General features: G+C 39.3%; 4 protein-coding genes across 13 annotated transcripts in view; 3 read left to right on the top strand and 1 right to left on the bottom strand.

Annotated features, from left to right (window-relative positions):
* Positions 1–7,951, top strand: part of LOC131667753 (TOX high mobility group box family member 3-like) — a 177,614-nt gene extending 169,663 nt beyond the window's left edge. For 4 of the 5 annotated variants that reach the window (XM_058941413.1, XM_058941412.1, XM_058941414.1 and 1 more), the window contains 4 exons: positions 110–511; positions 2,441–2,530; positions 4,209–4,474; positions 4,558–7,951. In XM_058941413.1, coding sequence (XP_058797396.1) covers positions 110–511; positions 2,441–2,530; positions 4,209–4,474; positions 4,558–4,624 — 825 coding nt within the window. In that variant the 3' untranslated portion in view covers positions 4,625–7,951. The remainder of the gene's footprint in view (positions 1–109; positions 512–2,440; positions 2,531–4,208; positions 4,475–4,557) is intronic. The other variant, XM_058941415.1, reaches the window with a different exon arrangement.
* A 7,217-nt stretch (positions 7,952–15,168) lies between these two features.
* LOC131667776 (uncharacterized) lies at positions 15,169–18,413 on the bottom strand. The gene is made up of 5 exons (XM_058941469.1): positions 18,081–18,413; positions 17,169–17,499; positions 16,526–17,077; positions 16,069–16,451; positions 15,169–15,993 (listed from the first exon to the last, which is right to left on the bottom strand). The coding sequence occupies exons 1-5, from the start codon at positions 18,219–18,221 to the stop codon at positions 15,679–15,681; spliced, it is 1,722 nt and encodes a 573-aa protein (XP_058797452.1). The 5' UTR covers positions 18,222–18,413; the 3' UTR covers positions 15,169–15,678.
* A 27-nt stretch (positions 18,414–18,440) lies between these two features.
* Positions 18,441–24,649, top strand: LOC131667778 (FAD synthase-like). Of its 5 annotated transcripts, none has more exons than XM_058941473.1 (9): positions 18,441–18,627; positions 20,490–20,600; positions 20,672–20,931; positions 21,004–21,163; positions 21,497–21,755; positions 22,065–22,485; positions 22,610–22,751; positions 22,869–23,111; positions 23,174–24,649. In XM_058941473.1, the coding sequence occupies exons 4-9, from the start codon at positions 21,017–21,019 to the stop codon at positions 23,357–23,359; spliced, it is 1,398 nt and encodes a 465-aa protein (XP_058797456.1). In that variant the 5' UTR covers positions 18,441–18,627; positions 20,490–20,600; positions 20,672–20,931; positions 21,004–21,016; the 3' UTR covers positions 23,360–24,649. The 5 variants fall into 5 exon arrangements, 4 of the variants coding, with proteins under 4 accessions (XP_058797456.1, XP_058797454.1, XP_058797455.1 ...); XM_058941471.1 differs by having other exon boundaries at positions 22,044–22,485; XM_058941472.1 differs by lacking the exons at positions 20,490–20,600; positions 20,672–20,931 and having other exon boundaries at positions 22,044–22,485.
* A 1,060-nt stretch (positions 24,650–25,709) lies between these two features.
* LOC131667780 (opsin, ultraviolet-sensitive) lies at positions 25,710–27,919 on the top strand. Of its 2 annotated transcripts, XM_058941476.1 has the most exons (5): positions 25,714–26,007; positions 26,144–26,359; positions 26,423–26,804; positions 26,872–27,056; positions 27,128–27,917. In XM_058941476.1, the coding sequence occupies exons 1-5, from the start codon at positions 25,766–25,768 to the stop codon at positions 27,237–27,239; spliced, it is 1,137 nt and encodes a 378-aa protein (XP_058797459.1). In that variant the 5' UTR covers positions 25,714–25,765; the 3' UTR covers positions 27,240–27,917. The 2 variants fall into 2 exon arrangements, with proteins under 2 accessions (XP_058797458.1, XP_058797459.1); XM_058941475.1 differs by having other exon boundaries at positions 25,710–26,007; positions 26,144–26,804; positions 27,128–27,919.
* Positions 27,920–27,940: the final 21 nt, after the last annotated feature.

Genomic DNA, 27,940 nt, shown 5'->3' with positions numbered 1-27,940 from the left:
TCTGACGAATGCGCGTCACGTCCGCAGCGCTTGCTTGCACTGCCGTCAATAGAGGCATGCGTTGCTCTGCGAATAACAAACTAAAAGCCATTTGTTGTCGAATTCGCAGGTGTACAAGAAGAAAACCGAGGCCGCGAAGAAGGAGTACCTGAAGGCGCTGGCAGCCTACCGAGCCTCCCTCGTCCAGAAGGGCAGTGAGGAGCAGCATCAGGCAGCCACAGCGGCAGCGGTTGCAGCTCAACAACAGCAGCAGCAGCAGCAGCAACAGCAGCAACAGCAGCAACAGCAACAGCAGCAACAACAGCAGCAGCAACAGCAGCAACAGCAGCAGCAACAGCAGCAGCAGCAGCAGGTTCAGTACGCTGGTTACGGGCCACCCTACGCTACGGCAAGCGGAGCGCCCGCTTATCAAGTTTACAGTCCCCAGCCACCGTCGCCACAGCAGCAGATCAAAAAGTCGCCGCATCATCTGTCGCCCAGCTCGCACATGCAGCCGGCTCAGCATCAGCAGGTACTTAAAGCGTAGCATACTTGTTTGCGAGGGAATGGAGATGAACAGCAAGAACTCCAATCGTAAATACGCGCAGTATTCATTGTCGAAAAGCGAAGGGAAAGAGAGAGAGAGAGAGAGAGAGAGAGAGAAATCGTAGTCACTTATGTAAACCGCACAATCTTTTTTAATGACAGGGAATCTCGGTGTCATGTTTTTTTCGGTGTAATAACAGAGCTCTCTCTCTTGCGCACGCGAAGAAGGCAAAAGCTTAGGTATACACGTTTGCAATTCACCGCACATGTATAGATGAATTTCGCGTAATGACACTTATTACGGATGCCAATATCCTTGAGTTGGGGAAATAGTATGAATTACATGAAGTTGCAATTCCCCGTCTTTTAATATCCCAATTTTTGAAATGAAAGAGAAAAAGAAAAGCTCTCGTGGATTATTAATTTTGCAAGAGGAATATACAGAGCGTCGAGCTATACGAAGCTTATATAAATTAGTACAAGAGAGCGAGAGAGAGAGAGAGAGAGAGAGAGAGAGAGAGAGAGAGAGAGAGCGAGCGAGAGAGAGTACCTCGACGTAATTATAGTAGTTATTTTGCTACGAAATAGATTGTAAGGGCGTAGTGGATTGAATTGCCAATTAGCACGTGTAAATAGTAATTTACCGAGAAGTTTATCAAAGGAAAATGAAAATCACGAGAGAGGTAAAGCTTGTACGAACGGCTTATATCCTGCAGTTGAGTGTATTGCGCAAACTCGCAGTAACCGAATTAATGTCAATGAAGTATTATTGTACCTTGGCGCTCTCTCTCTCTCTCTCTCTCTCTCGCGCGCGCGTACTAACAATATCAATTTAATTATATAAATGCGCAGGCCCTGCCCTCCCCCGCGCGTAATCCGACAGAGCTTGTTTGAATATTCATTACTCGCCATTGCGCGAGCAATTAAAGCGCGGGATGTATATTGTTCGTTAGAGTTTTTGGGGCGAATCATAATCGGAGCTAATTTTAAAACATGCTCGCGAATTAGCCGATTAATTTCAGCCAATGAATTTCAAACAACGCGGTCGCGCCAATGACGGCGACTATTTTCAAACGTTAATTAAAATTTAATTGAATTCCCTAATGGAATCGCCCTTGATTTAGTTTCTATTAAAAGCCCGAATCGAATTTTAATGAAAATTGATAAGCTTTTCTCTGGGGCTGATGTAATCATTGAAATTCATCATCGATTCCGATGTAATATCACTCCGGCTTCATTCCATCCAATCTATACATCCTTTTATTTCTTCGCAGTTGTACTGCCAATATAAGTTTTATGGTACAGTGCGCAACGATGTTTTCATAAACTTCTTATTCTGTACGTTAAAACAGAAAAGAAACGGCCAGTCATTGTGACGTGAATTATCTTGAAATGTTATTATAGATTCGAAGCAGAACGTACAATCGTAAAAAAAGCGCAAGTCATGTAAAAATTCTTATCTGTATCGAGATAATTTTTCAAAGTTTTATTACAAGCTTCTACCGGTAAAAGCGCTGTACGGCTAGTGTTTTCAAATAAAAATACGATCGTTTAACGTCGGAAATGAAAAGTACAATATTATGCAGCTTGTAATCTTTCAAAAAACAAGCTTTCCACTTTAAACTATCGAAAAAAATAAACTGCCCTCATTTACATCTTAAGAGACGTTTCAAAGATTCATGTGTCTCCCTTTTTCCAAAAAGAAATAACGAACGATCGTGTAAACACCGAAATTCCAAGGTGATTACGATAGATCGAAGAGAAATTGAATTGGTATAGCTTGGGAAAATATAGAGTTGTTTTTCTTCGCGTGTATGTCGAGAGAGGAAGAAAAAGAGCGAGAGAGACAGAGAGAGAGAGGGGAACGGGCAGAGAGGGAGACAGGCAAACATAATAAAACATTTGGAATTTCCAGAGTCTAATGGGCAATCCAATGGCACCGCCTCCTCACATGACGCAGCAACACATGCAGCAGCAAGTCCCGCAGCAGCAGTATATGCAGCAGGTCAGTGAACTCTCTCACACACACAAACACACATATATACACACATCACGGGAAGTTTATCCTTTCGTGTACACAATAGCTGCGACCTTAGCCATAGTCGCGCATGCGTGAACGGCCTTTTGTCCGCGCTTATCTTCTTTTCAAAATAAAAGACAAGTCCGACTACATCGTCCTTTTTCTTTTTACCTGATTTTATGCTTTTTTCCATCTTCCACGCTTTACGTGCAGCTCTGTGTAAATTTTTTTTTCTTTTTTCTTTTTTTTTTTTTTGTGGCTGAAATTACCCGTTCGCAGAGACAAAAAACGAAGAGCTAATGGACAATTTACAAAGTGTCGTTGCTTTTTTTTCACTGTGCTCTCATAAATTGAAAGCGTCTCGAATTTAACGTGCACAATGCATAAATTATATATCCTGTAGATTATAAAACGAAGAAACTACGCGCGTATGCACGAGAGTACATAATAGAAAAGGAATAAAAGGCACGCAGAAAGAGAGAGAGAGAGAGAGAGAGAGAGAGAGAGAGAGAGAGAGAGAAGGGGAAAGAGGAAGAAAAAGGCAAACTAAACGAGCATTCTGCAAATTAACGGGAAGATTGGATCAAATTACGGGCTCCGACACATTATATTTCCAGTACACGGTCTCTCTCGCATTATGCATTCGATCTCCCCGGCTTCTTCTCTATATACTACATGTTCCTTTTCATTTTGTTACGCTCTTTCAAATACTTCATTCCCTCTCCCCTTCTCATTTATTATTTTCCTTTTTTTTGTTGTTGTTGCGAGTCTGGCATTTTTCTCTCTAACGTCTAATTTCAAAGGCCAATTTCTCGCACTTCGATCTTTCCACGAACGTTCAGTCGTTTCACGGCAAGACTTATGTTAAAGTTTCTTCGCCGTCGTCGTTTTCTCTCTCTCGTTCTTCTTCCCGCGTACGTTTACACGAGAGAAAGAAACGAGCGAGCGAGAGTTTGAATAACAGTCGATAATCGGTATGTGCTTAATACAACGTTTCTTGCTTTTGAAGCGTTAAGAGGCTACCTCGTCTTCTTAACTGTTATTTTCTTGAAAATGAAATTTAATAACGCGCGCGCGTATATAGCGGGGCTTTAAGCGTTAAACGACTTTCGCGTTTTCTTGATTGAAATGGTAATAATGGAAAAGAAAGAAAAAACGGCTCTTTCTGGAGAGTACGTGCATCCATTAGCATTAATGTGAGAACACGAATGTTCTTCAGCTTCAACTGGAATGTATAAAGCTATCGAGAATAAATCAGCTTTCATCATTTCTATTATATTGCATTTGAAAGGATGCCGTGTTGTAGTAGCGCTCATCACCGCGCCCCATAGATATCATAGATAACATAGATATCCATTGTCGATTCTTTCAAAGCCAAAAGAATTTTTGACGGACGATTTTAAAATCAAGCGCAACGCCTATAATTTTACGTTTGGAATTTCAATGAGAGCTTCTTGTAGCGCATGATGTATTTACATCAATAAAAGTGCGCATGACTCACTCTCCCTATTAAGTGCACCAGCAATGTGTGCGAGTTCATGTTAGCACGGGGTCTAAATAAATTTCTTTCCGACGCAACTCCCAAGCAAAGGCTTAACAATGAAAAAACTTGAAAACCAGCACTTCTTTAACGTAACACTCGTATTGTTTTTCCACAAACCAGGTACCACAACAGCAAGTGCAGATGCAACAGCAGCAACAGATCCTGCACATGAGCCCCCCAAGGGTAAACGAGACTCTATCAAGTCCGCCGCCTCAGCATGTGAATGGTTCACAGGTCAACTCTGCTTCAATCACCCAGCAGCAACAACAGCAGCAACAACAGCCACCTAACCAGTGTATTCGTCAGGGCTGTATCAACCCTGCCATCTCAAACACTGAGTGGGAGGATGAGTATTGCAGCAATGAGTGCGTGGTCAGTCATTGCAGGTAAGCGTGACGGTTCATTAGCTTTCGAACATATTTAAACTACTTTAGGGCTGTAACTAATCAACGACTTTATGTTATCGCAGGGATGTATTCCATACCTGGGTTCCAACAAATCAAAACCCCCAGCAGAACTTCTCGACAGTGAAGTAAAGAGAATGGAAAGAAAACAAGACGTAGATTATAATGAAGAATAAACATACTATACAGACCCATATGCGTTGGATTTTCGACAAATCGAAGGAAGTCTGTCGACGACTGAGATAACGAAATAAGTCTTATTTGGTGTGTACATAGCGCAAGACGACGAAGAGGAACGAAGAGATTGATTTTCTTGCTTTTTTTCTTTTCTTTCTTTTTTTTTCTTCTTTGTTAACGTAATCTAAACTTTGAGCCCTGGACTGAATTGAATCGTGAACGCGGGGCGCAATCACAAAGCCTCTTCTTCGTTCGTCTCTTCTTCGAATAAAAGAAATCGCGATGTATGTGAAAGCCAATGAACGACGCAAAAAAATATTACGGAAGAGAGATCAAAATATTAATGACAAAAATTCAACGGAAAAGAGAGAAAATCGATTGTATTAACATTAAGCCAATAGTTTATTTTTCACGTTGATGTATTTCTTGTCTATTTATTATATTGTTTCATGAGGATTGCAAGTAAAGAAAAACAAAGTCGTACGGCGCTTCTATTATTGATTTTGAAAGTGCAAAGCAACGGATAAGGTAGATACTTTCAAGTATAAAATCATTTGATAAGCGATAATTAAAATTGATGGATAAATAATTGTAGCGTGAAGATACAAAACAACTTGCATGTAAATAAGATAAAAGCAAACAAATACACAGGCGTACTCAATATACGAATACATAACTCTTTGTAACTTTTTTCCAGATGGATAGAGAACGGCAAAAACCGGTGAAGCTCTAGACATTGTTGTTTTTGTCGTACATTTTTATGAGATAGATAACGAAATGTAAGAGTACGAATTTCGCGACGTATTCATTGTACTACTCGACTAATGACAAACATCAATTGCTAATCAAATGTTATAAAACTGATCAGTTAAATAGTTGTATCGTGTTACGGAGCATGCGTCTGTATATACGCAAAAAAGAAACTTGTTTACTTGCGAACGTGTCTACTCCAATGATTCTTGCTCATTATTTTTTAAAATTTGTTACGGTTGATTGAGTCAGAAATATTTATTTGTTCGGAAAGTACTTTCGACAACCAATGAATATTTTATGTAACGTCAAATAAAATTTGCGTTGAAGGATATTGAAGTAGATATGTTCTTGACATACCGCGGCAATGAATGTTAAAAAAGCGAAAGAGAGAGAGAAAAAAAACACGGAAACGGAAGATTGACAGTATGACACAAAGATAATGATTACGAAGATAATCGAATTGCGGGGCCGATCGATAGTATATGTTCCTGACTGCTTTTGCCGCTCCTATGGTGGCTCTGATCGGGGGCTATTATAAATATACGTGAATAGTTATATAAATATATATACAATAAACATAATTGATCGTCGTGTAAAATAAATAATAATTAGGCAGTCGGAGTGATGCCTAATACAATTACACATCCTTATATGCACTTCTCCCTGTGTCCCTTGTCCTATTCCATTGTATACCTTTTTCAATTAATAGAAATCTATTTACTTGGTAAGGTTGTGTTATTGCTCATCACTATCTGTCTCTCTCTTTCGAAAATCTTTTTATTTTTTCATGATAAGGGTATTACAACAGCGTGCATAAGATGATTTATTGTGTATGCTGAATGTGCCGACTAAAAAATACTTTTAATATTTTTATTTTGTTTTTTATTACTACTATTATGAATAATTATAATTTTATAATTTTTATTGGTCGATCTGATTATTTTGTTGCCAGTTCCTGAGTGCCAATAACTTCATTTTTGTTTGTATGAATTACAATTTCCATTTCGTTAATAAATAATACTTGTGAAATAGTGGAAGTAGTTGTTTTTATGTAATTGCGATAGTAAAAGAATCGAATCAGTATATTGTATCTTGTAGATCGTATATAAAATTGCAAAATTTTAATCCGAATTAAACAGTCCTTCCCGAAAAATTGGGGTATTATTTCAAATATTACGTACAAAATGACTACTTCCGACGAGTTACATATGTTACATGTTTACTGGCACAATATAACAAATAAAATTTCGCATTTTCTATTTGCGCGACTTAAATATTTCTATTTAATCATGCAGGTCGATTCTGAGCTTCAAAATGAGTTTTCAAATGTTATCGGCATCATTTTTTTTGTATGTTTCTTAGTTTATTGTCTACTTTTTGTTATTACGCCGAGAAATTAATGTCACGTGAAAGTTTGTAAAATAGATGTTTTCAAAGTAGCACTGGTTTTTATGATTAAATAATAACAGTGTATGAAATTAAAAATATATGTAAACATCTTATTGTCACAACTTTTACGTGCCGGTTGCGTTTTTTTCACTCGTGCGTTTCATTACTTGACTTTATTATTACTTTTAATTATAATGAATATTTTTGCATAAAACTTATTCCTTTTTCATGTTCTTATTGTACATACATAAAAGAAATATTTGATAGATAACTAGATTAAGACGTACAACAAATTATAGTCGATACTGTATTATATACCAATAATGATTTGTGGTATATTAAGATAAAGCACGATATATAAATATTATTATTACATAAAGAAGTATAAATATATTATATTCGCATGTAAAGTGTCACAAACTCGCTCGAACGCCCCACGTGGCTACTGGTTTTTTTTCAATCAGTAAAAATTTCTCATAAAATTGCCACATTGGATTTTCATTAAACAAAAAAAAAGTTTCAAAAACAACTTCAGCGGTGAAAACAAGAAATCAACAAGAAATCCCAGCGAGCGAATTTGTACAGCTTACGTGGAGCCTCCAATCGATAATTACGACTGGCGAGCATAGTTATTGATTATTAAATAATTAAGAAAAAAACGTTGGGTAAATAAGTCGCTGTAGTAGGCGAAGATTCTTAACGACAGGGACATGAGTTCACGATAACATTGACGCGAGGAGAATGAACATCGTAATTTCGTCAACGGACGAATCATTTTCATGAGAGAAGAAAAGAAAAAAATTGTTCTTCATGACCGCACGAAGCTCTAAATATCTTACATAGAAAGACATGTTCTGTTTTTTGTTTTTGATGTACGCGAGCATATATTAAGTTTTAAGAGCAATGCAATAGATATACGAAGTAAAGTAACTGCATACACTCTCAAAAATAAATAAATTACTCAGACACGCTAAGGATAAACAAAAACCTAAATCTAGCAACTATCAAGCGTATAATAGTAGCACTAGCACTACACATCAAAAGCTAATTATATGATGGTTATTTGCAATGATTTATGTCCGTTTCTATTGTTTTCTGTACAAAGACTTCATTATTAAACAATTTAAGTCCCAACATTTATCGCGAGTTGTTTATTTACCCTGTCATTATCCTCATCCTATTTCATTGTTTTTAAACAAACCTTATTTAATTTTGTACAATGGATAGATATCTATTAAATAGTTATAAATTTACATAGGATAAGAATACAGGAGTATGTCATTTAATAAATAATTTCTGTCTACCTTACACATATGTAACATAAATGGATCAAAAATTACGAAATAAAATCCATGCAACTATTAATATTGCAAACAAGTTATTAAAGAAGATTATAGGGGTTTTGACATTTAGAGAAGGTAGCTAATGTTACCTATGTCAAATATTATATGGTTTTCTTGTCATGTTATAATGTACTATGTAATATGTAGCACATCTTAAGACATTTTGAATAAATGAAAAAGTTAATTGATATTGAGCGATTATTTTAAGAATAAATTTATTGAGTTATCGAATAACAGTAGTATATTCAATCCTAAAGTAATTTGGTAGTTCTGAAAAGAACCGATTAATATAGATAAGGAAAAAAGAATAGAAATTAAGTATGCTCGCCATGAATGCGTCTAGTCAATTGGATGTCTTTAGGAATGATGGTAACGCGTTTGACATCAATGGCGTAAAAGTTAGTGTCTTCAGAAAGGCCAAGATACGCTTCGCTGACTTTTTGCAAAGTTATTACAGCCGAACTCTGAAAACGGAGGTCAATTTTGAAGTCTTGAGCGATCTCACAAACCAAGCGCTGGAAAGGCAGTTTGCGAATAAGAAGCCTCGTGCTCTTTTGGTAACAACAGATTTCACAAAGAGCGACGATTCCCTGGCCTGTAGCTATGGATTTCTTCACGCCGCCGGATGCTGGAGAACTTTTGCGTGCAGCCTTCGTCGCGAGTTGTTTGCATAGTACGAGCTATAGCGAGATCTATATGAATTCTTATATTCGACGAACTAAACGTCAGTTTCAAACAATTTTCTTTTTCTTTTATGGACGAGGAGGGGGAATTTTCCGAAGATGTCCAATGACGTCCAATGTTGGATAATGTTGGATTCATTTCGACGTTCTGAAATACCTACCAACTAAACCCCTCCTCGAAGTTACCACCTTGGAGGTTCTAAATCTTGAGAAAAAAGATGGAGAAATTGGGACCTTGGGGTAAGGGTGTTGTGCACTAAGTGACCAAATTATGGACGTCAAAGGGTGAATTTAAGGCGTGGGATTAAGGAACAAGGTCTTAGGACTTATTCCTGCGGCTTGCTTTCGCATTCGGCTACGCAATTGATGGAATGGTTAGGGTGAGATTTTACTGATTCTCGACGGTTAGAGGCGTAAAGGGCAGTGGCCATCGGAGGGAGGAGAGCCCAGTTTAAAAAAAAATTTTTTTTGAGACGGCGAGGAGGAAAAATCTTCGAAAAGACCCTTAAAGATGGAAATGGGTAGTGTTGAATTTTTACCAACTAAAGAACCTCCTCGGTGGTTACTAATCTTCGGGTTATAAATCATTAGAAAAACAGCGAGAATTTGGAGGGCAACCAGCGGAGAACTGATAGGTCTAAACGCTAGAGCGAAGCTCAAGACGGTTATGGGTTGCGTGGGACGAGCGAACATGGTGTGGGGGGACCTTGTCCGTCGGCTTGCTAGCGTAGGATGCCAAGCAGTTGATTAAGGGATTAGTGTGGGCAGAGACAGAGCTCCTATAATTAGTCACATATTTAACGGCGGTTTCTTGAATGGAGGAAAAACCGGTTTCTTTCATGTACCAAGGGATATTTAGAGAACCACGGAGGAGTTTCACGTATGTCCTTCCTAGTTTTTCGAGCGCATTAGCAGCGCCGAAAACGGGAATAGCATAAGTACTGATACTTCTGATGACAGTATTGAAAACTCGAACTTTTGTTTGCCGAAAGATGGTTTTATTATCAAAGAACGGTTTGAGGGAGGGAATGGCTCCATTTGCTTTATTTCGAACGGATTGAATTTGTTTGTTCCAGTTGAGTTTTCGGTCAAACATCACGCCTAAGTATTTGACAGAAGTACTCCACTCGACATTATGGTGCGCCAGGACCGCGACCTCGAGGTCGTTATTTGTAGTGTCTTTGAATGTCACTTGGAAGATGACATCAAAGCCGAGTTTCTGCTCGAAAAGCTTCCCGTCAAGTCAGTCCAACGCATGCGTAACGGTGAAAAAATCTGGCCCCTCGTCCACGTTCATCTCCAAAGAACCTCCTGCTGCCGAAACTGTTCTCGACCTTGGCGGCATTAATGTCAAAGGTAAACGCAAGTGCAAGTCCAACGTCGTTCCTCAATGTCGTTGTTGCCTTCAATTCCGGTATACAGCCAATTATTGTTATGCCCCGCGGACTTGCGCATTTTGCACTAAACCCCATAAAAGTTTCTGGAAAGCGATTAAGTCGCTTCGCAATAGACAACCACACTGTTCTTCCCTCACAAAAGAAGGAATTTCCTATTCGTCCGAAGAGGACAAAGCAAACATCTTCGCTGAGTCTATCGGAGAGCAGTGGTCCTCCTTCCCGACCTCAGAAAAGTTTCCTTGACAATGTCACTAAAGCGGTACATAACATCAACCGCTCGAACCCTCCCAACCAGTCAACATCTCCCAGAGAGATTGCTATCAAAACTATTTGCAACATCGTAAATGTAATGATGCGATGATAATTACAGTATTTCTTCAAGGCTTGGAAAAAGGCAACAATCGTCTGTCTCCCTAAGGAGCCGGGAAACCACTCACTCAAGTTTCCAGCTGCAGACCGATTACCTATTGTTAAGCACGCTCAGCAAGGTAGCTGAAAACGTTGTCCTCACTCGTCTAAACAATTTCATCACTAGCGAAAATCTCCTTTCTGACTTCCAGCACGGTTTTCGTCACTTCCATGGCACTTGCCATCGACTTCTCAGAGTGTCGGAATTCATCGCGGACAACCGCAACAAACTGTGCCTCAAGGCTCCAACAACATTTCTCCCTCCCTATTCAATATCTACTACCTATATTCCTTTCCAGGACAATATCATTACAGCCCACTTTGCTGATGATACTGCCTCCTTATACTCCTCTAAAACTATAACCCATTGCTCTTCTATTATGAATAAGTTTATTCCTACAGTACTCAGATGGTATCATACATAGGGCTTCAACCACAACGAAACTAAATCGACAACTTCATAGTAGACCATCCTAAAATACAGTGGAGTACTTTTGCCAAATACTTGGGCGCGGTATTTAATCGAAGACTCAGCTGGAACAAACAATATTAATCCATTCGAAATAAAGCAAATGGAGCCATTTTCTCCCTCAAACCGTTCTTCAATAATAAAACCATCTCTCGGCAAACAAAGGTTCGCGCTTTCAATGCTATCATCAGAAGTGTCGGCACCGTTTTGGGCGCTGCTAATGCGCTCGAAAAACTAGGAAGGGCATACGTGAAACTCCTCCGTGGTTCTCTAAATATCCCTTGGTACGTCGGGAACGTCCTAATTCTAAAAGAATCCGGTCTTCCCTTTATCCAAGAAGCCACGGTTAAATATGCGACTAATCTTAGGAGCTCGGTCTCTGCCCACACTAATCCCTCAATCAACTGCTTGGCATCCTACGCCAGCAAACCGACGGACAAGGTCCCCTTGTGATGGCTCTCCCGATTCTTGCTCTTTTTCTATTGGTTTATAACCCGAAGGTTGGTATCCACTGAAGAGGTTTTATAGTCAGTAAAAAAATAACTTATTGCGTGTTGTTCGCAGTTGCTCGGGAACTTTCTACTAATTTCAAAATGACTGGTTATGGTAAAGGAGAAAAAGATTTAGGAAAAGGAGAAGCCAAACGTCATTGCAAAAGTATTGCGTGATAACATCTAGGGCATTACTAAGCCCGCTATTCATCGCCTGGCTCGTCGAGGCCGAGTTAAGCGCATATTTAGCTTGATCTACGAACAAACCCATGGTGTCCTCAAGGTTTTCGTTGAGAACGTCATGCGTGACGCAGCCACATACACCGAGTACGCCAAGAGAAAGACTCACTGACATCCTTAATTCTATCCTAATAAAAGTCGGCCACTATATATTTCTAACGTTAGATATACTAAAGTTAGTGTCTACCTTAGTATTTAATGAATAAATTCGCCGTAATAGTCTTTCTTAATCTGACATCTGATAAATTTGATATTTTCATAGCGACGGTTGGAAAACGAGTGAGAATAAATGTATTAATTACAATTTCATGTTTGTACTGTAACCAACTGATGAATGAACTGAGGATACTGACGAATAAGAATTGTAGCAAAATAATCATTAAAAAATGAATAAAAACATGAAAATCATATAATACAGATAAAATTGATTGTAAAGAAATAACAATTACTTATAAAAAAACAAGAAAAAGGAAAAGCATCAAAAAAGAATCTAAAAGTAACGATAATGTAAATTCTATATTGGAAGTCCATGAGGATATTGCTTTTATAAATAAAATATGAACGTATATGTGTACGATATCAATGTAACTATGTATATTTATTTATCAACAAACAATACAATTGCAGTTATATCTCGTATAAAAGTTATATATATATATATATATAAATTTATAATATAAAATTTACTATATATATATATATATATATATATGGTAAATTTTATATTCATCGCTATTATTAGGAAATTTTGAGTATGATTGAATATTTAAAATTTTTCAAATCTCGTAGGAAAGTGATAAAATACAAGTCTGATAACATGAAGGTTTCGGGTCCAAATCTCAGTTAGATCATTTTTTTCATTTTTTCCATGTATTTCATCTTGCATGGAATTTGCCCACGTTATTTTATTCGACATATGCATGTATTATTTATTTATTATTATTTAATTTTTATGAAGAAGTCGAGTGCAAAATTAGTACAAACTTTATGCAATATTCGAACAAAATTTTTATTCAAAAAAATATGTACAAAATTATTAGAAATTTTGTACGAATATTGCACAAGGTTTGTACAATTTTTATATATATTCTTGTATAAATTTCATACATATTATATAGAAAATTTGTATAGTTATTTTCAGTGGGGTATGTTTTTGCTGATAAAGATTTCGAGAATATTCGGAGATTTGGATGTGTTGTCTAGTTGATGGGTGTAATCTGTCGGAGCATCTACGGAGAAACTGTTTTTTTTTTAGGATTCTTGAAGAGGCAGCCCTATAAATCATCGTGTTTAGCGTTGAAGGCGCCTGCGAGCACGATGGTATTAAAGTTTAGGAGGGGGACAATCTTAATGAGTTTGTGGCAGTCGGGTAGGGAGTAGCAGACTATTATTTTAAGCGGCTTGTTGTTGTAAGTAATCTCAACAGCACAAACTTCCAGAGAGTAAGTTTAGATGCATATGACTTTATGCCTGAGAGAGTATTAACTATTGTTGCGACGCCACCGAATTTAGAGTTAGGGCGGTTTATTTTGTAGATAGAGTAGTTGAGGATGAAAAGTTTTTGGAACGGTTGAATGTGAGTTTCTGCGATGCAGGCAACGTCAACTGACAAGAGTTCGTCGAGGAGGCTGCAAAGTTCAGGGATTTTGGCAATATGCATAACGATAATATACAGACTATCGTGTTAAAGCAGGTTCCCTAAATAAACTCGGAGGCACGTATGTGAAAATACTCCGTAGCTCCTGTAAAATACTATGGTTATGGTATGTCAGGAATGACCATATCCTGCAAGAAACTAGCTTATTTTTTATTCAGGAGGCTGCTGTAATCTACTCTCGCAACATTAAAAGTTCAATCACGAATTAGACCAATTACTCTATCAACTACTTGTCACCGTATGCCAGCAAACGCAATGACAAAGTTCCCCGTTCCTGTTCATCAATCTCCACTCAATAATTCTAAGATTCGTAACTACGCAGAGCGACCGACGGCCTTTCAGTCGAAGGTCTCCTTAATTTCACCGCAGTTTTACCCACTATAAGTACATAGCCCACGGACAGGTAATCTCGAGAAGAGGTTTTAGTCAGACACACCTGTTGATGAACCTGACACTACCTGCTATTCCATCTCGAGTGGATTTCTTTTTGAAGATTTCCCCTCCTATACTTAAAAAAACGAGTATTTCATTTTAGTTTTGTATTTGCAGATCTTGTATAAGAAGTCCGATAAATACACTTAGGTAAATACAATTACGATTATGTTCCTTTCAAAATAAAACACAGACTATCATATGAAATTTTCACCGATAGATGTTGCGAATAGTAGATCGTCTGGTGTAAATAAATAATAAAGTATGTATCTATTGCTTTTGGTTTTAAGTTAGTTTGAGTACTCATGTCAAATATAGATATGGTTTTTTTCAAATTTTCCTATTAAATTAACACACATAACACAAAATATGTAAAAAAACATTAAAAATTAAACCAGCTGACAACTGTATATAACGAGAACCAATAATAACTATACAAATCATTGTAGAATATTTTGTACACTAATAATATAAACATTAGTATTTATATAAACAAAAATATAGTTCAAAAGTAAAATGTGTAATTCTCGATCGTTTCATTCCACGAAACGATCTTCTATTTTCGCACGTCCCAAGTAAACCGCCTGCAAATCCACCGAAAGAAGGGCTCCGAGGAAGTAGCTCGATCATTACCAAGGCCGCTCGAAAAACAAAACGCACCAGCAACCGGAAGAGTGAATAAGCCCCATCGTTACAGGCCTTTGGCACTGTAGCTCTTCGTAAGAGTTGTGCCTTTCCAGCGCCTCGTGCGCGAGATCGCCCAAGACTTCACGATCCTGTCACGGTCATGACTTAAGTGAGTCTCACTTTAACTTTCAATAGTAGACAACTGTCATTTTACTAATTTTAATCGCGAACAACTAACAACACCGGACACATAATTTTTTTTCCCCTTTTGTATATTAAGCATGTTTTGTTTATACCTCTTAATGAAATATAATCCGAGTTTCAAAGTTAAAGCGAGACTCACTCAAAGTGTCAGTGTAAACAAGGAATTGCAGAGGCTAGCGAGGCTTACTTTGTCGGCATCTTCAAAGATACCAACCACTGCGTCATTCACATCAAGCGTGTCACCATTATGCCCAAGGATATCCAGCTGGCCAAATACATCCGCAGTGAGCGTACTTAATATAATATTTTCTTCTTATCCTTACATCAAAAGGGCCTTTAGGACCAACTCATAGTCAAATACTAAATGAATGGTCGTTTTAAATTTTAGTTGAAATTATATTTGATATTTTTAAATAACTATGTGGATTTTTAATGTTAGATATTTTATATCATAACTCGTAATAAAGTAACATACATTTTTTCAAGATGTACCTTTGATAGTACTAATAAGCGGTTATACATATTCTTATGCATAAATCTATATGGTATCATAGCTTGATTTGATTTGATTTTTATTTGATGTTTAATTACTATAGTATTTATTATAATAGTAAATAAGTAACAACATAGAAATCACTGATACTCGTTAATCGAAAGGAAGCAGAATATATTCAAGAATTTTATTGGAAAAAGTCTATCCAATTAAATACATTATGCATTAGCGTGTTTGAAGCTTTGTCAAGTATTACTTATCAAATAAATAAATAAATAAATATATATGTATGTATATATATTAAAAATAAATAAAAACAACATAGATATCCCGCGATAGTAGCATCTAAATACTCTCGCAGATTAGCGTGATAAAGCAAATACACAAAGCTCATTTGTTTCGTTACAACAAAGTCATGATATTTTAAAACACCGAATCAAGCTTGACAACTTGCACCTTAGAAGTGAGATTAGCTTTAGCCGGATCGTTAGCATAGCTATAGCTCGAGCGATAACTGATTAATTCTAATACTCCGTCACTATTCAAGTCAGCTATACTAATCGAGTACGCCTGTCGTGATAAACTCGGTTGACAAACGTTGCCGCGACATATTTGCAGCAATTCGCTTTGGCTTGGGTTTATTTCGCGCACCTCAGTGTTGTTTACGTAAACGATGCTCACGTGCTCAGTGAGATTCTGTTGGCGTATACTCCTCATGTTTGTCCGTGATATTTTATTCTATAAGCAAAGACACTTTTTTATGTAAAATAAGCCTTTTAAATAAGTAATAAAGTCTCGAATTTCATTTCATACCTTATCGCTGGTATCGTTAGTCCAACTCCAAAACTTCAAGGCAAATCCAGTAGTGTAATTCTGATTAGAATTATCCAATATAGCCGGTTTAGTGACAAAGCTCATTGGGCTGACATGATCCCAGATTCGACTCTCGTTGACTCCGCGACGAAGAGTCAAATTCACATGAGCTTTGCACTCGTCTTCAGGGCAAGCATCGCCACCGAGATTGCACACATACAACCTATGATAAGGTGTCAAATCCCAACTATCCACCGACGTCTTATTAGGATAAACAGTTGAACTAGGCGTAGGAGTTGGTATGCTCGATAAAGATAATTTGCGATCAGGTTTAACATCATTTGCCGATTCTATAAGATTCTTTAGAAGAATAGTTTTTTCAACTACAAAAATTTCAAATATTTAATCAGTTCATCATGTGATAAATGTGTGAAAATTTGTAAGCTTTATTACTCACCATTACTTTCATTGTAGCACGTGTACTTAAGTACAAAAGCAGCGTCGATACTATCCAAACTAATTCTCCGACATTTAGGCATAGGCCATGGATGTATGAGTTTGCCGGTTCTACCAGAAAGCAAGACGAGGTTGAAGCCAACATTAGCCAACTCAATGCTGAGTAAGTCATCGATTCCATCAGAATCAACATCCGAAAGCAACATCGGTAAATCCGAGTGAGTATGAGTGTCTGAGTTCCAATGAATGGTACCAGCAATTGGTTCAATGCTGACTAGTAGGCCACCTTGACCCGATACCAAACAATCTGGTTTACCTGATCCATCGGTATCCAGGAGCTCGCAATTTATATCTGTTGGTACACGTTTTAGTACCACCCACCATAATGGGATACCATTGGTGCCTTGCATTGATAAAACACCACCTCCACCAGGAGTTATTTGCTGCAGGCCTACTGTACCTCGAGGACCTTTGTCACCAAACTGTTGGCCTCGTAACAGGAATATTAAATTGTAAGGTTTACTAGGAATCAGAGTTATTCGTCCATGTAATTCTGTAATAAAATAACAATTATAGTCAATTTTTGTTTTCTAAAAATATGAAATTTTACTGAACACTCAACCAAATTTAATTCATAAACTCACCAACACCCTCTAAAGTCTTATCCCATGATACAGAAGTCTTTGGTTCGGGTACAGGTGGGCATATCGCTGAGTTATCACAAGGTAGTACATATAAGAATATCAATATAGTTAGCACACATAGTAATACTGATACAACTAAAGAGAAACGTCTAAGTGGTGACATATCATGCCTCTTCCAGAGGTCATCGTGACTTTGTCCATCTAATATCATGATTGGAATATTGTCATTACTGTACCCAAATGAGTTTCTTCCATTTCTTGATCTATTTGCAAGGTTTTTGGTTTCATCAAGTGGACAAAACCTGCCATTCTGGCATATTTGGGTAGTGTCCTGTAAAAATATTGATTTATTACTTTCAACATACAATAAACTGTTGTATAATGACAATTGATTTTCAGATGAATTAATAGTACAATTTTATTTTAATCTTTTTAAACTTTGTAATTGTCAACAAAATAATTTATTTCATTCTTTTACGATTTTCAATAAGTATTATATCTCAAAATGATTCAACTCAGTAATATTTCACATTGTAATGACACTATTGATTGGAATTTCTTATATACTGTATACTTTGAAAACTGTATCTATCTTGTGATAAAAATGAAAGCGTAATTCGACTATTGAACTGAAATTTTATAGTAATGAAAAATTAATATTATTAAATTATAAAAATAGAAAAAATAATAAATTGAAACCTCTACATACTCTCTCGTCTAATGTCATGCATTAGACGAAAATGCAGCGAAAATCGCACTTCCATTTTCATCGTGACTTCATGAATAATTAGAAAGCAATAGAAAGCATAATCATAAGAACCACTCTAAATGCATCTAGAAAGTGCTTCACAATACAAAATAGATACCTATTCTCCAAAATTACAAATCTCAGATATTACAAATAAAACGTACACTTATTCTGGATTGATTGTCATCTTTGGACAAAGACTCGGTGCGACTATGTTGGTGATCTTCGTCGTCGTCCTCGGTGTCGGTATTGCTGATGCTTTGGGGTAACGGCGCATAACCTTTTACGTTCGTCTCAGCAGTCATCCCGTTGATGAGTGAGTACGTGACACTTCTTTCCAACGATATTATATAGTGAATAAACAATCAAGTTGAATCGGCAAACCTCTGCTTCGGCATCCTCTTCGTATTATACACAAAATACAGCGCTGATACGTAAGGCTCTTCACAAAATACTTGATATATAATCAGCTGGTAATTACACCTGAAGTTGTACGCCTTAAAAAAGTTGAAGGACGTTCACAATCGGCGCGCAATTCAGAGTGTTGCTAAAATCAAACCGTGGTAGTTTTGCCAACGAATATAGACGCGTCTGTTCGTTAATTTTACTACTACGTGTGGCCTCGTGTTTTCGAAGATAAAACTCGAAAGAGGCGTTTTGATCAATCACACGGACAACAATACGTTGTTTTTTGCTGATACTTCATAGCAGGTAATTATCAATTGTATTTTTAAACGTTTGCTTATGCTTGTTTGATTAATCAATAAAATTTATATGAAACCGTGGAAAACAAATATGTCTATAGGTTATGAGAGTGTTCATTCGAGTGCATGTTCTTTTTTGTTGATTCAAACGGATTTGACGTTTTCTTGAATATATATAGATTCGTTATGTTGAGCAAAAGTTCAAGATCATATACCTTTCATTCAGATATACTTGTAATTTATATTTAAATGTTTCTCTTCAAATTCGTTCAATGTATGTCTTATATTGTATACTGATCAAATAAAGCAAGGAACAAAAACAATAACATTCAAATACAATTTATTTATTTATTTTTTTTTCATACCATTGTATCATCAATATACTATTGTATAATTTTGTACCTTCTTTATTTGAATTAGAAATTTAGAAAATCTGTAAAACTATCCACACAAGCGTTAAAAGAAAACTTGAACTCTTGTTCAAGGAAACGTAAATCCATCCAGCTCACATGATTGGATCCAGGCGATTAGTGCAGTTGGGTGCTTGTCTTTCAAGTGTCCACTATAATATTTACCAGACTACGATGACTTCATTGTTGGTTCCTCCATCTTCAGTACGTGGCAAAAATGAATTAGATAAAGAATCCTTCAAAGTCATGTTTGACAAGTTTCCTACATTGATTCTACCAACAAAGTCTCTTAATGAGTATAGAGAGAAGCTAAAAGATTTTCTCTTAAAACTTCCCAAGTTTAAAGCAATTCAGCCTTGTGAACAGGCAAAAGAAAACTCTACAATTTATCTTGATCCAAGGAAAGTTGATAATGTAACAGATGCAGTGAAACAAGATATAGAATGGGACAAAAATTTCAAAGAAGCTAAAGTGGAATTGACTTATGAAAATTGGCCTTGCGATGAAGTTCTCCGTGCCATTTTACCAGAAAACATTGAAGTACCAACGTCCTACAGCCTCATTGGTCACATTGTTCATCTAAATCTTAGAGAGGATCAATTGCCATTTAAGCAAGTGATAGGCCAAGTATTTCTTGATAAAATACCTACAGCAAGAACAGTTGTGAACAAGTTAGACATCATTGATAATATTTATAGAAATTTTGCCATGGAGATTCTAGTTGGTGAGGAAACTACAATTGTAACTGTGAAAGAAAGTGGCCTCATTTACAGCTTCGACTTTTCTAAAGTATATTGGAATCCAAGACTATGTACAGAGCATGCTGCTCTAGTAAGTTTGTTAAAACCAGATGACATTCTTTACGATATATTTTGCGGAGTGGGTCCATTCTCTATACCAGCTGCTAAAAAAGGTCTTAAAGTTCTGGCAAATGATTTGAATCCAGAATGTTGCAAATGGCTGTTTGAGAATGCTAAAACTAATAAAGTATTATCTCGCATAAATGCATTTAATAAGGATGGAAGAGAATTTTTGAAAACAGAGGTCAAATCGAATATTTTGTCGAGAAGGGAAAATGATGAACCAGGTAACGAACACATGGTCATGAATTTACCAGCAGTGGCAGTAGAGTTTCTTGATGTGTTCCCTAATTGGCTGACAAGAGATGAAATAAGAAAAATCTGCTCTAAACCTCCAACGGTACACGTTTATTGCTTCATTAAGGCAGCTAGAACAGACGATTTTGAAACCTTGGCAAAAGAATTGGTAGAAGAGAACTTGCATTCAACTCTCTCAGAAGAATCTCTAATAAATATCCATCATGTGCGAAATGTGGCTCCAAATAAGGAAATGATGCGTGTGTCATTCAAGTTAACAGCCAAAATACTATTGGGTGTAGAGGAACCTGTTAAGAAACGATTAAAATTGGACGATAAAGCATTGCCTACTGATGTTTCAGAGAAAAGCAGCAATGGGCAAAAACAAAGGCAAAGCTAAGAACGTGTTCAAGGTGGCAGGGGCGCGCTTACAGAAAGTCAAGGCCAAGAAGGTCAAAACTACATTAAAAAAAGTAAGTTGATGAAGGAAAACTATGAAAAGAGTCATCAATGAGCCAAAAAAAAATGAATGTTTTGTACGCAGTTGGATCTGGGACAAGGGAACAAGTTGAACAAGGAAAAGACCAATATGATAAATAAGCAGCTGGTGGAACTTAGCAAAGAAGTGCGTCAACAGGGCAGTAAGAAAAACAAGACCAAGCAACCCATAGCACGTCCGGTGAAAATTGAGACATTGAGCGCAGCCGCGAAAGATAAAGCCACCGAGCTCGTTGGCAACATGCAACTATGACATTCTCACACTTTAGACTCGATTATCTTAAGACTTGTATATGATGAATAAATGTAAATAACTTTTTATCAAATGCCGAAGGATTGTTGAATTATTTTTTTTAATTCCCATCCTGAATATTTTAGTCACATCAGCGCGATGGCAGACGAACACGTGGCTGCCGTTGTTATCATCGGCGATGAGATTCTGAAGGGACAAGTTCAGGACGCTAATACCGCTTATCTGGCTAAGAATTTGTTGGAAATTGGTATTAAAATACGGAGAGTCGTCATTGTTCCGGATGAGGTAACAAGTTCACGTAGCCATCACATGAACTTTGTAAATAATGTCTTCGATATAAATGTCTCACCTTGATAATATCCAGTTTCTTTTTCCGCGTACACATTATGCAATAAATATGTATTTAGCTAGAAAAATTTCTTGATAAAATACAATTAATGGAAAAGTGCTAACTGTTTATCACAACACAAGCGATTGGCGTAATAAATTAACGTAATTCACACTATTACACTCGCAACAGTTGGAACCCACGCGATCATCTTGGCACAACTGAACTTGCAAACGGTCACGTCTTGAGCGACAGCATTGAACATTCGCCACATATGTGCCTGCCAACAGGTGGAATTGATAGCGAAAGAGGTGTCGGAGCTATCTAAAGCTTATCCACTAGTGTTCACGTCCGGCGGCGTTGGTCCAACCCACGACGACGTCACTTACGAAGCAGTGGCCAAAGGTCTCGGTCTAGGCCTCATGAAACAAAACAAAAGTCTGCTCGAGTCGCTGTCCCAACTGTTTCCCGACAGGCCGGAATCACGGCGGCTCGCTCTTGTGCCCTGTCCCTGCGAACTCGTCGGCGTTGTGACCCCCGGCAGCAATAGTAAGAAAATTCGCCGCCTCGAGCGACGCTCCTCGCGAGAGGCGACAAAAGAAAAGTCAAACGATCGTAAATTCTTCCAAGGCCGCGCGTTAAAACCGTCTTTTCCTCCGTTCCCGTTACGCATAGCGCGTTCGTCACAGTCACAGCTTAGAGTTTGGAAAGGAAAATAAATCGCGTGTTTGCTAGAGCGCATCGAACGTCGCCCAGTTCGAAGCCCATTGCGTTACATGTTGAATCAGCCGGATGCGTTATCACACCTGCTTAAATACCCTTGTCTTTCCTGCGCAGACACTTACGCGATAATAAAAGTGCAGAACGTGTACGTGTTGCCCGGGTCGCCGTGCTACTTTCGCCCGGCGGTGGATCAGATCATTCCCTCGCTGGAGCGAGGCCAGCCGCTGCACACCGACCACGCGGACGTCGAGGCGGACGAATTGTCCATCGTGCCGGTACTGGACGAGGAGGCGAAGCGTTGGACGGGCGTGGTGTCGATCGGCAGTTATCCGCAGCCGGGCAAGCGAACGAGAACGAGGATCACGTTCGAGAGTCGTGACAAGGAGGCACTGGACAGAGCTAAGAAGGACATGGAGGATAAGTTAGCCGACAGCGTCGGCGAACGGCAGGAGAGAGCGGCGTTCAACGTGGACGATGCCAAGAAGGTGTACGAAAGCAGAGGGGAGTGCCCGCACGTTAGGCGCGCATTCGAGGCGCTCGAAGAGTGCTACGAGAGGTCAGTATTCTTTTAGCGCACGTTTCTCACTTAGTCGGCAAAGTGCAAGATACCATTTTTTTTTCTCTTTAATAATAAGATACAAGTGGAAAAACAAAGAATTATAATTCGTGTCTCTTGCCAGGTACCAGCCCAGCGAGGTATTTCTAAGTTTCAACGGAGGCAAAGACTGCACTGTGGTCTTGCACTTGGCTGCCACGCTCGCAAAATTACGAAAATTCGAGCCTCCGTTATCGCTGTACGTGACTCACGATGCCTTTCCAGAGGTTTGTCACGTTTGCGCGTCGTTGATGCTACTGTTTGAAATGACATCGATTTATACCATTTTGATCAGTTAAAAATATAAGAAGTGAAAATGAAAGTGAACCCGCTCGAATCCTCAGGTGGACGCGTTCGTTGGCGAGGCAGCGAGCTACTACGGCTTCGAGTTGATCAGCATGGACGGGCTGATACGAGAGGCTCTATCGAAACTGCTCGAGCGCGAGAGGCCAGGACTGAAAGCCGTGCTGATGGGCACGAGGAAAAACGATCCCGGCGCTCACTCCTTAGATACCTTCGCACCCACCGATCCCAGCTGGCCGTCGATCATGCGCGTTTTTCCCATTATCAGCTGGTCTTACAGCCAAGTGCGCGTCGCCAACTTGTGCGCCCCGCTTGTGCCTCGTTAAAGCCGCTCTTTTTCTTCCAGGTATGGGACTTCCTGATCAACCACAAAGTTCCTTATTGCTCGCTCTACGACGAAGGCTACTCGAGTCTTGGCGCTCGCGACTCTACCACGAAGAACCCATTGCTTCGCAATCCTGACAATCCATCGCTTTACTTAGCCGCCCACACGCTCGCCGATGACTCCTCGGAGCGACATGGACGGTCCTAGATTGCGGAAACTAAGTACGGCTTGGGATATTAACATTTCTCACCACTAGCTCGATGGCGTCCATGAAAATAATTCTGACGCTGTTAGCCGATAATAGTTTCATTTCTTAATTAGCAAAATTCAAAATAGTTTATGACTGCGAGATAAATTTTATATATTCCGTATGGGTTCAAGATAAAACATTTGTGTCGTTCAATTTTCGCTCCAATTTTATGCTATAGCGAGTTGATCATTGAACAAAAAGAGCTTTTAAATCATAATTACTAAACTTCATGAGTACTTTCAATAATTTGATATGTAGTTGGTTTAATTTTTTTTTCATTGTAAAACAGTATGGCAACGGACATATATACAGGATGATATTACATTATGATGATATTAATTATGATGATATTAAATATTAAAATATAAGAAAACCCCTGGAAATTTCGGAGAACAAATGTTGATAAAAAATTATGAAGGTTAGAACTTAGTAATTATCACCGAGGAATTCAATGATGACCTTAGTTTTAATCTTGAACCTCATTTTCAAGGTCATTATAAAGTTAACTTACTTTTTTAAATGGGAACCTCTATTTTTTACATTACATACCCCTATTTTTTTTTAAAGAGCGGAAAACTATACGGTTAAAAATAAAATATATGGCCAAAATGGCCTCTACTGAGCCAATTGTTGGCAGGAAAATCTGTTGAATCCTTGCATGATTAGCGATAAAAAAAATTATCAGTATCTTTAGTTATTTTTAACAAGGAATTGAATGGTGATCTTGACATTGTCAAACATGCTTTTTAACATTATTTTAGGGTCACATTCGTGACATTGATTGGGTTCAAATGTACAATATTGCTTTTAAAATGAAAATAAAAGTCCTTCCAAGTGAAAAATTCTATCAAGATAGTAGTACTTTTTTGTGCAATATAATGGCGTGAAAATAGACTTCAATTCCCTTTCGAGAGGTTTTTAATTGAGTTTCTTGCAAAAATGAATTTGTAAAAATAACAGGAATAAATTTGTAAAAACTGACAAAAAACATTTGAAAAAACGAAAGATTTATATTTCACAATATTTTACACATCATCGGCAATATTTTACAAATTTGTAAAATATTGCCGATGATCAGCGATTATAAAAACTGTTGCATGCCATATTTCCGTCAAATTTTGTGAAAATCGTGAAATTCGAGCTACTTTACTTGTCCACGTACGATTGTATTTTAGTTAATATTTATTTACTGTTAAATTGTAAGTGTTGTCAGCTTAAAATTTACAAATAAAAAACATTGTTTTACACAAACAAAACATCGTCTTGTCAACTTCTACTAAACTAACGAAATATTTCTTTAATAAATTATTTGTTTCACTTAATTTCTACAATTTCATGTTATGTGTGACTTTTTGAAGCCATATTTATATTTTTCCCTACCCTGTATAGTTGCTGATTAAGACTATTACCTCGTAAAAGGTACTTGCACGATAATAATTATAACAATAGTGTACATGGGAAATATTAAATAATATGTTCTTCGCTTGAACTGTGTAGTGCTAGACAGTAATGCGTTAAAAACCATCAATGCAGTATTACTAGTTGTTTTAGTTTTTTAAAACTCATTGATTGGGTCCAAATTGATCTTGGTCGTCTTTATCGAAGAATCTCTAAATTACGTGCCTGTGAGCATAATTTCTTTTGGAAACAACAACTTTGAAATGATAAAAAAAGCGACCTGGTAGTATCAACTCTAAACATGAAAATCGCTGTAGACTCGATTATTCATTTAGATTTTCCTTGTGCTGGCTTACCCGATTTACTAATCGAGTCGGCATGCAGGTAAATGCGCAAAGTTGCTTTTCTAAAGCTTTATACGCGAATGCCGATGACAAACTGGCTTTCAATCTTCTCGGGCATTCGCGTTTTTTTGTTTTTCAAACATTCAATAAATAAACTAATTTGATGATTCAACGAACAGCTGTATTATGGAAATTTCTATTTTGCCTCGCATTGTCTGTTTCCATGAGAAACTAAAAATCCATCGGTCAACTATTGATTCCTCGAGAAATCCAAAGAAGCCCCAGACCGCGAATATCACCTACGAAAGCTAATAATCATCTGTCGACACTTTTGCCGAAAGGGGCAAAGAGAAACAGACAACAAAGACGCAAACCCGCATAGAGAGCAATAGCAACAATACAGCCACACACAGGCTCGGGAGTTTTAGCCCCGTTATCCCGCTCGTCGGTATTAGCCGTGGCAATGGATTTGACTTTGAGGGGGATAATCCGCGGCGTGGCCTAATCCGAAGCCTTTGGCGAGAGGAGAAACGAGGCTTCGAGGGCTGAGGCGAGGGTATAAAAGTAGGCGCGACTCGACTGGCGTCTGCCAGCGCAGAGGAGCGTTGAGACGGAAAAAAGATGCCGGAGTACAACTGGACTGGTGGTGGCGCGAACTGGGAGGCGCGGATCCAACCCGCGGCCGGTCCGCCGAGGTTGCTCGGCTGGAACGTCCCAGCCGACGAGCTGCAGTACGTACCCGAGCACTGGCTCAGCTTCCCGGAGCCCAATCCCGCGATGCACTACCTGCTCGGCCTGCTCTACATCCTCTTCACCTTCATCGCTCTGCTCGGCAACGGGCTCGTCATCTGGATCTTCTGCTCGTAAGTGCGCGCCGCGGCTGATCTTGTTCCGTTGGTGCGACTTCGCTTCCGAGACAAATTGCCAAAGACCAGTCAGGCATCGTGGAAGATCGAGCCAATCCCTCGGGCGAGTTGACGAAAAGAGACTACGTTGCAGGGCGAAATCGCTGAGAACGCCGTCGAACATCTTCGTGGTGAACCTGGCGATCCTCGATTTCATGATGATGATGAAAACGCCGATCTTCATCTACAACTCGTTCAACACCGGCTTCGCGCTGGGCCACCTTGGCTGCGAGATCTTCGGGGTGATGGGCACGATCAGCGGCATGGGCGCCGGCATGACCAACGCGGCGATCGCGTACGATCGTTACAGGTTGGTGACGAGCTCGCTCGGCCGACTAATTCCGCTCGGCGCACTAATTCCGCTCTGCCACAGCACGATCGCGCGCCCCCTCGACGGCAAGCTGTCCCGAGGCCAGGTGATCATGCTGGTGACGCTGATCTGGACGTACGTGCTACCCTGGGCGCTGATGCCGCTACTGGGCGTCTGGGGCAGGTTCGCGCCCGAGGGCTACCTCACCAGCTGCACCTTCGACTACTTGACGGACACCGACGAGACTCGCTACTTCGTGGCCACCATCTTTACCTTCTCCTACATCTTCCCCATGTCCATGATCATCTACTTCTACAGCCAGATCGTGGGCTTCGTGGTCAACCACGAGAAGGCGCTGCGCGCCCAGGCCAAGAAGATGAACGTGGAGAGCCTGAGGAGCGGCCAGAAGCAGCAGGAGCAGTCGGCCGAAGTCCGAATCGCCAAGGTACGCTCGGCCGCGAGTGCACGACCGCCGGACAATCTGTCCCCTCTGACAAACTCTCTGTCCCCAGGCGGCGATCACCGTGTGCTTCCTGTTCGTCGCCGCCTGGACGCCCTACGGCGTCATGGCCATGATCGGTGCCTTCGGCAACAAGGCGCTGCTCTCGCCCAGCGTCACCATGATACCGGCCTGCTGCTGCAAAGCCGTCGCCTGCTTGGACCCTTACGTCTACGCGATCAGCCATCCCAGATACAGGTGAGCCGACCAACCGATCCGTCCCGACAAACCGATCGACCGGACGACCGACCCACGCCTCCCTCTCGCAGGTTGGAGTTGCAGAAGAGGCTGCCGTGGCTGGAGCTGCAGGAGAAGGCGCCCGCGCCCGCCGACGCGCAAAGCACCACCACCGAAGCCGTCAACGCGAACGCCTCCGGTTAGACGACTCCACTAGCTGGCCCGCGCCGTCTCTCCTCTTCCGGCAAAGTGATCCGCCTTGCTCGCTTCATCCTCCATTGACCATCTCGTTGTTCCAGATACCCCGATCGCTCGACGACGGCACTCTCCTCAGAGATCTGCGAGACACGTTGCTCTGCGACCAACGCTACGTGCATACTTTTATTACTGCATTTATCCTCGTTTTTTTTTTTTTCTGTTTTGTTTGTTTTTTTGTTTCGTCAAATACCATTTTTTCTACGAAGCGTGCCCGTTTCTGCTCTTCTCCTTGCACTCGCGTGTAAACCGCGAACACTCGATCGCCATTTTCCGGGCGGCTCCACGATTTCGTTGTTCGCTCTAACCGATTAATCAGTTGAGTTGTGCAGAGACGAGAAAGAATTATAATTTTTGCTCGAAGTTGCGTAATTAAGGCTTCGTTTGGAAAATACAATTTAAGAGATGTCACTTATATCAGAGAAATGTGTATATTTTCAACCTCACACGCGAACATACATACACACGTTCATTGTAAATTTTTTGTCGTTACATGACAGCTGTTTATCGAACAATTGTTGAATGTAATTCTACGATTGTATGCATCAGCCTTTGCGAAATCAAACCAAAGTGTAATTGGATTAAGTTTTACAATAAAGCATTTGACATATTATTCGAATACACGATTTGCAACTTATGCTTCGTTGACG

Source organism: Phymastichus coffea, unplaced genomic scaffold (assembly GCF_024137745.1).
Source record: "Phymastichus coffea isolate CEN01 unplaced genomic scaffold, Cenicafe_Pcof_1.1 PCOF00070, whole genome shotgun sequence".
Taxonomy (NCBI): Eukaryota; Metazoa; Arthropoda; class Insecta; order Hymenoptera; family Eulophidae; genus Phymastichus; species Phymastichus coffea.
The sequence above is the reverse complement of the archived record's forward strand: the minus strand, read 5'-3'. Positions and strand labels throughout refer to the sequence as shown.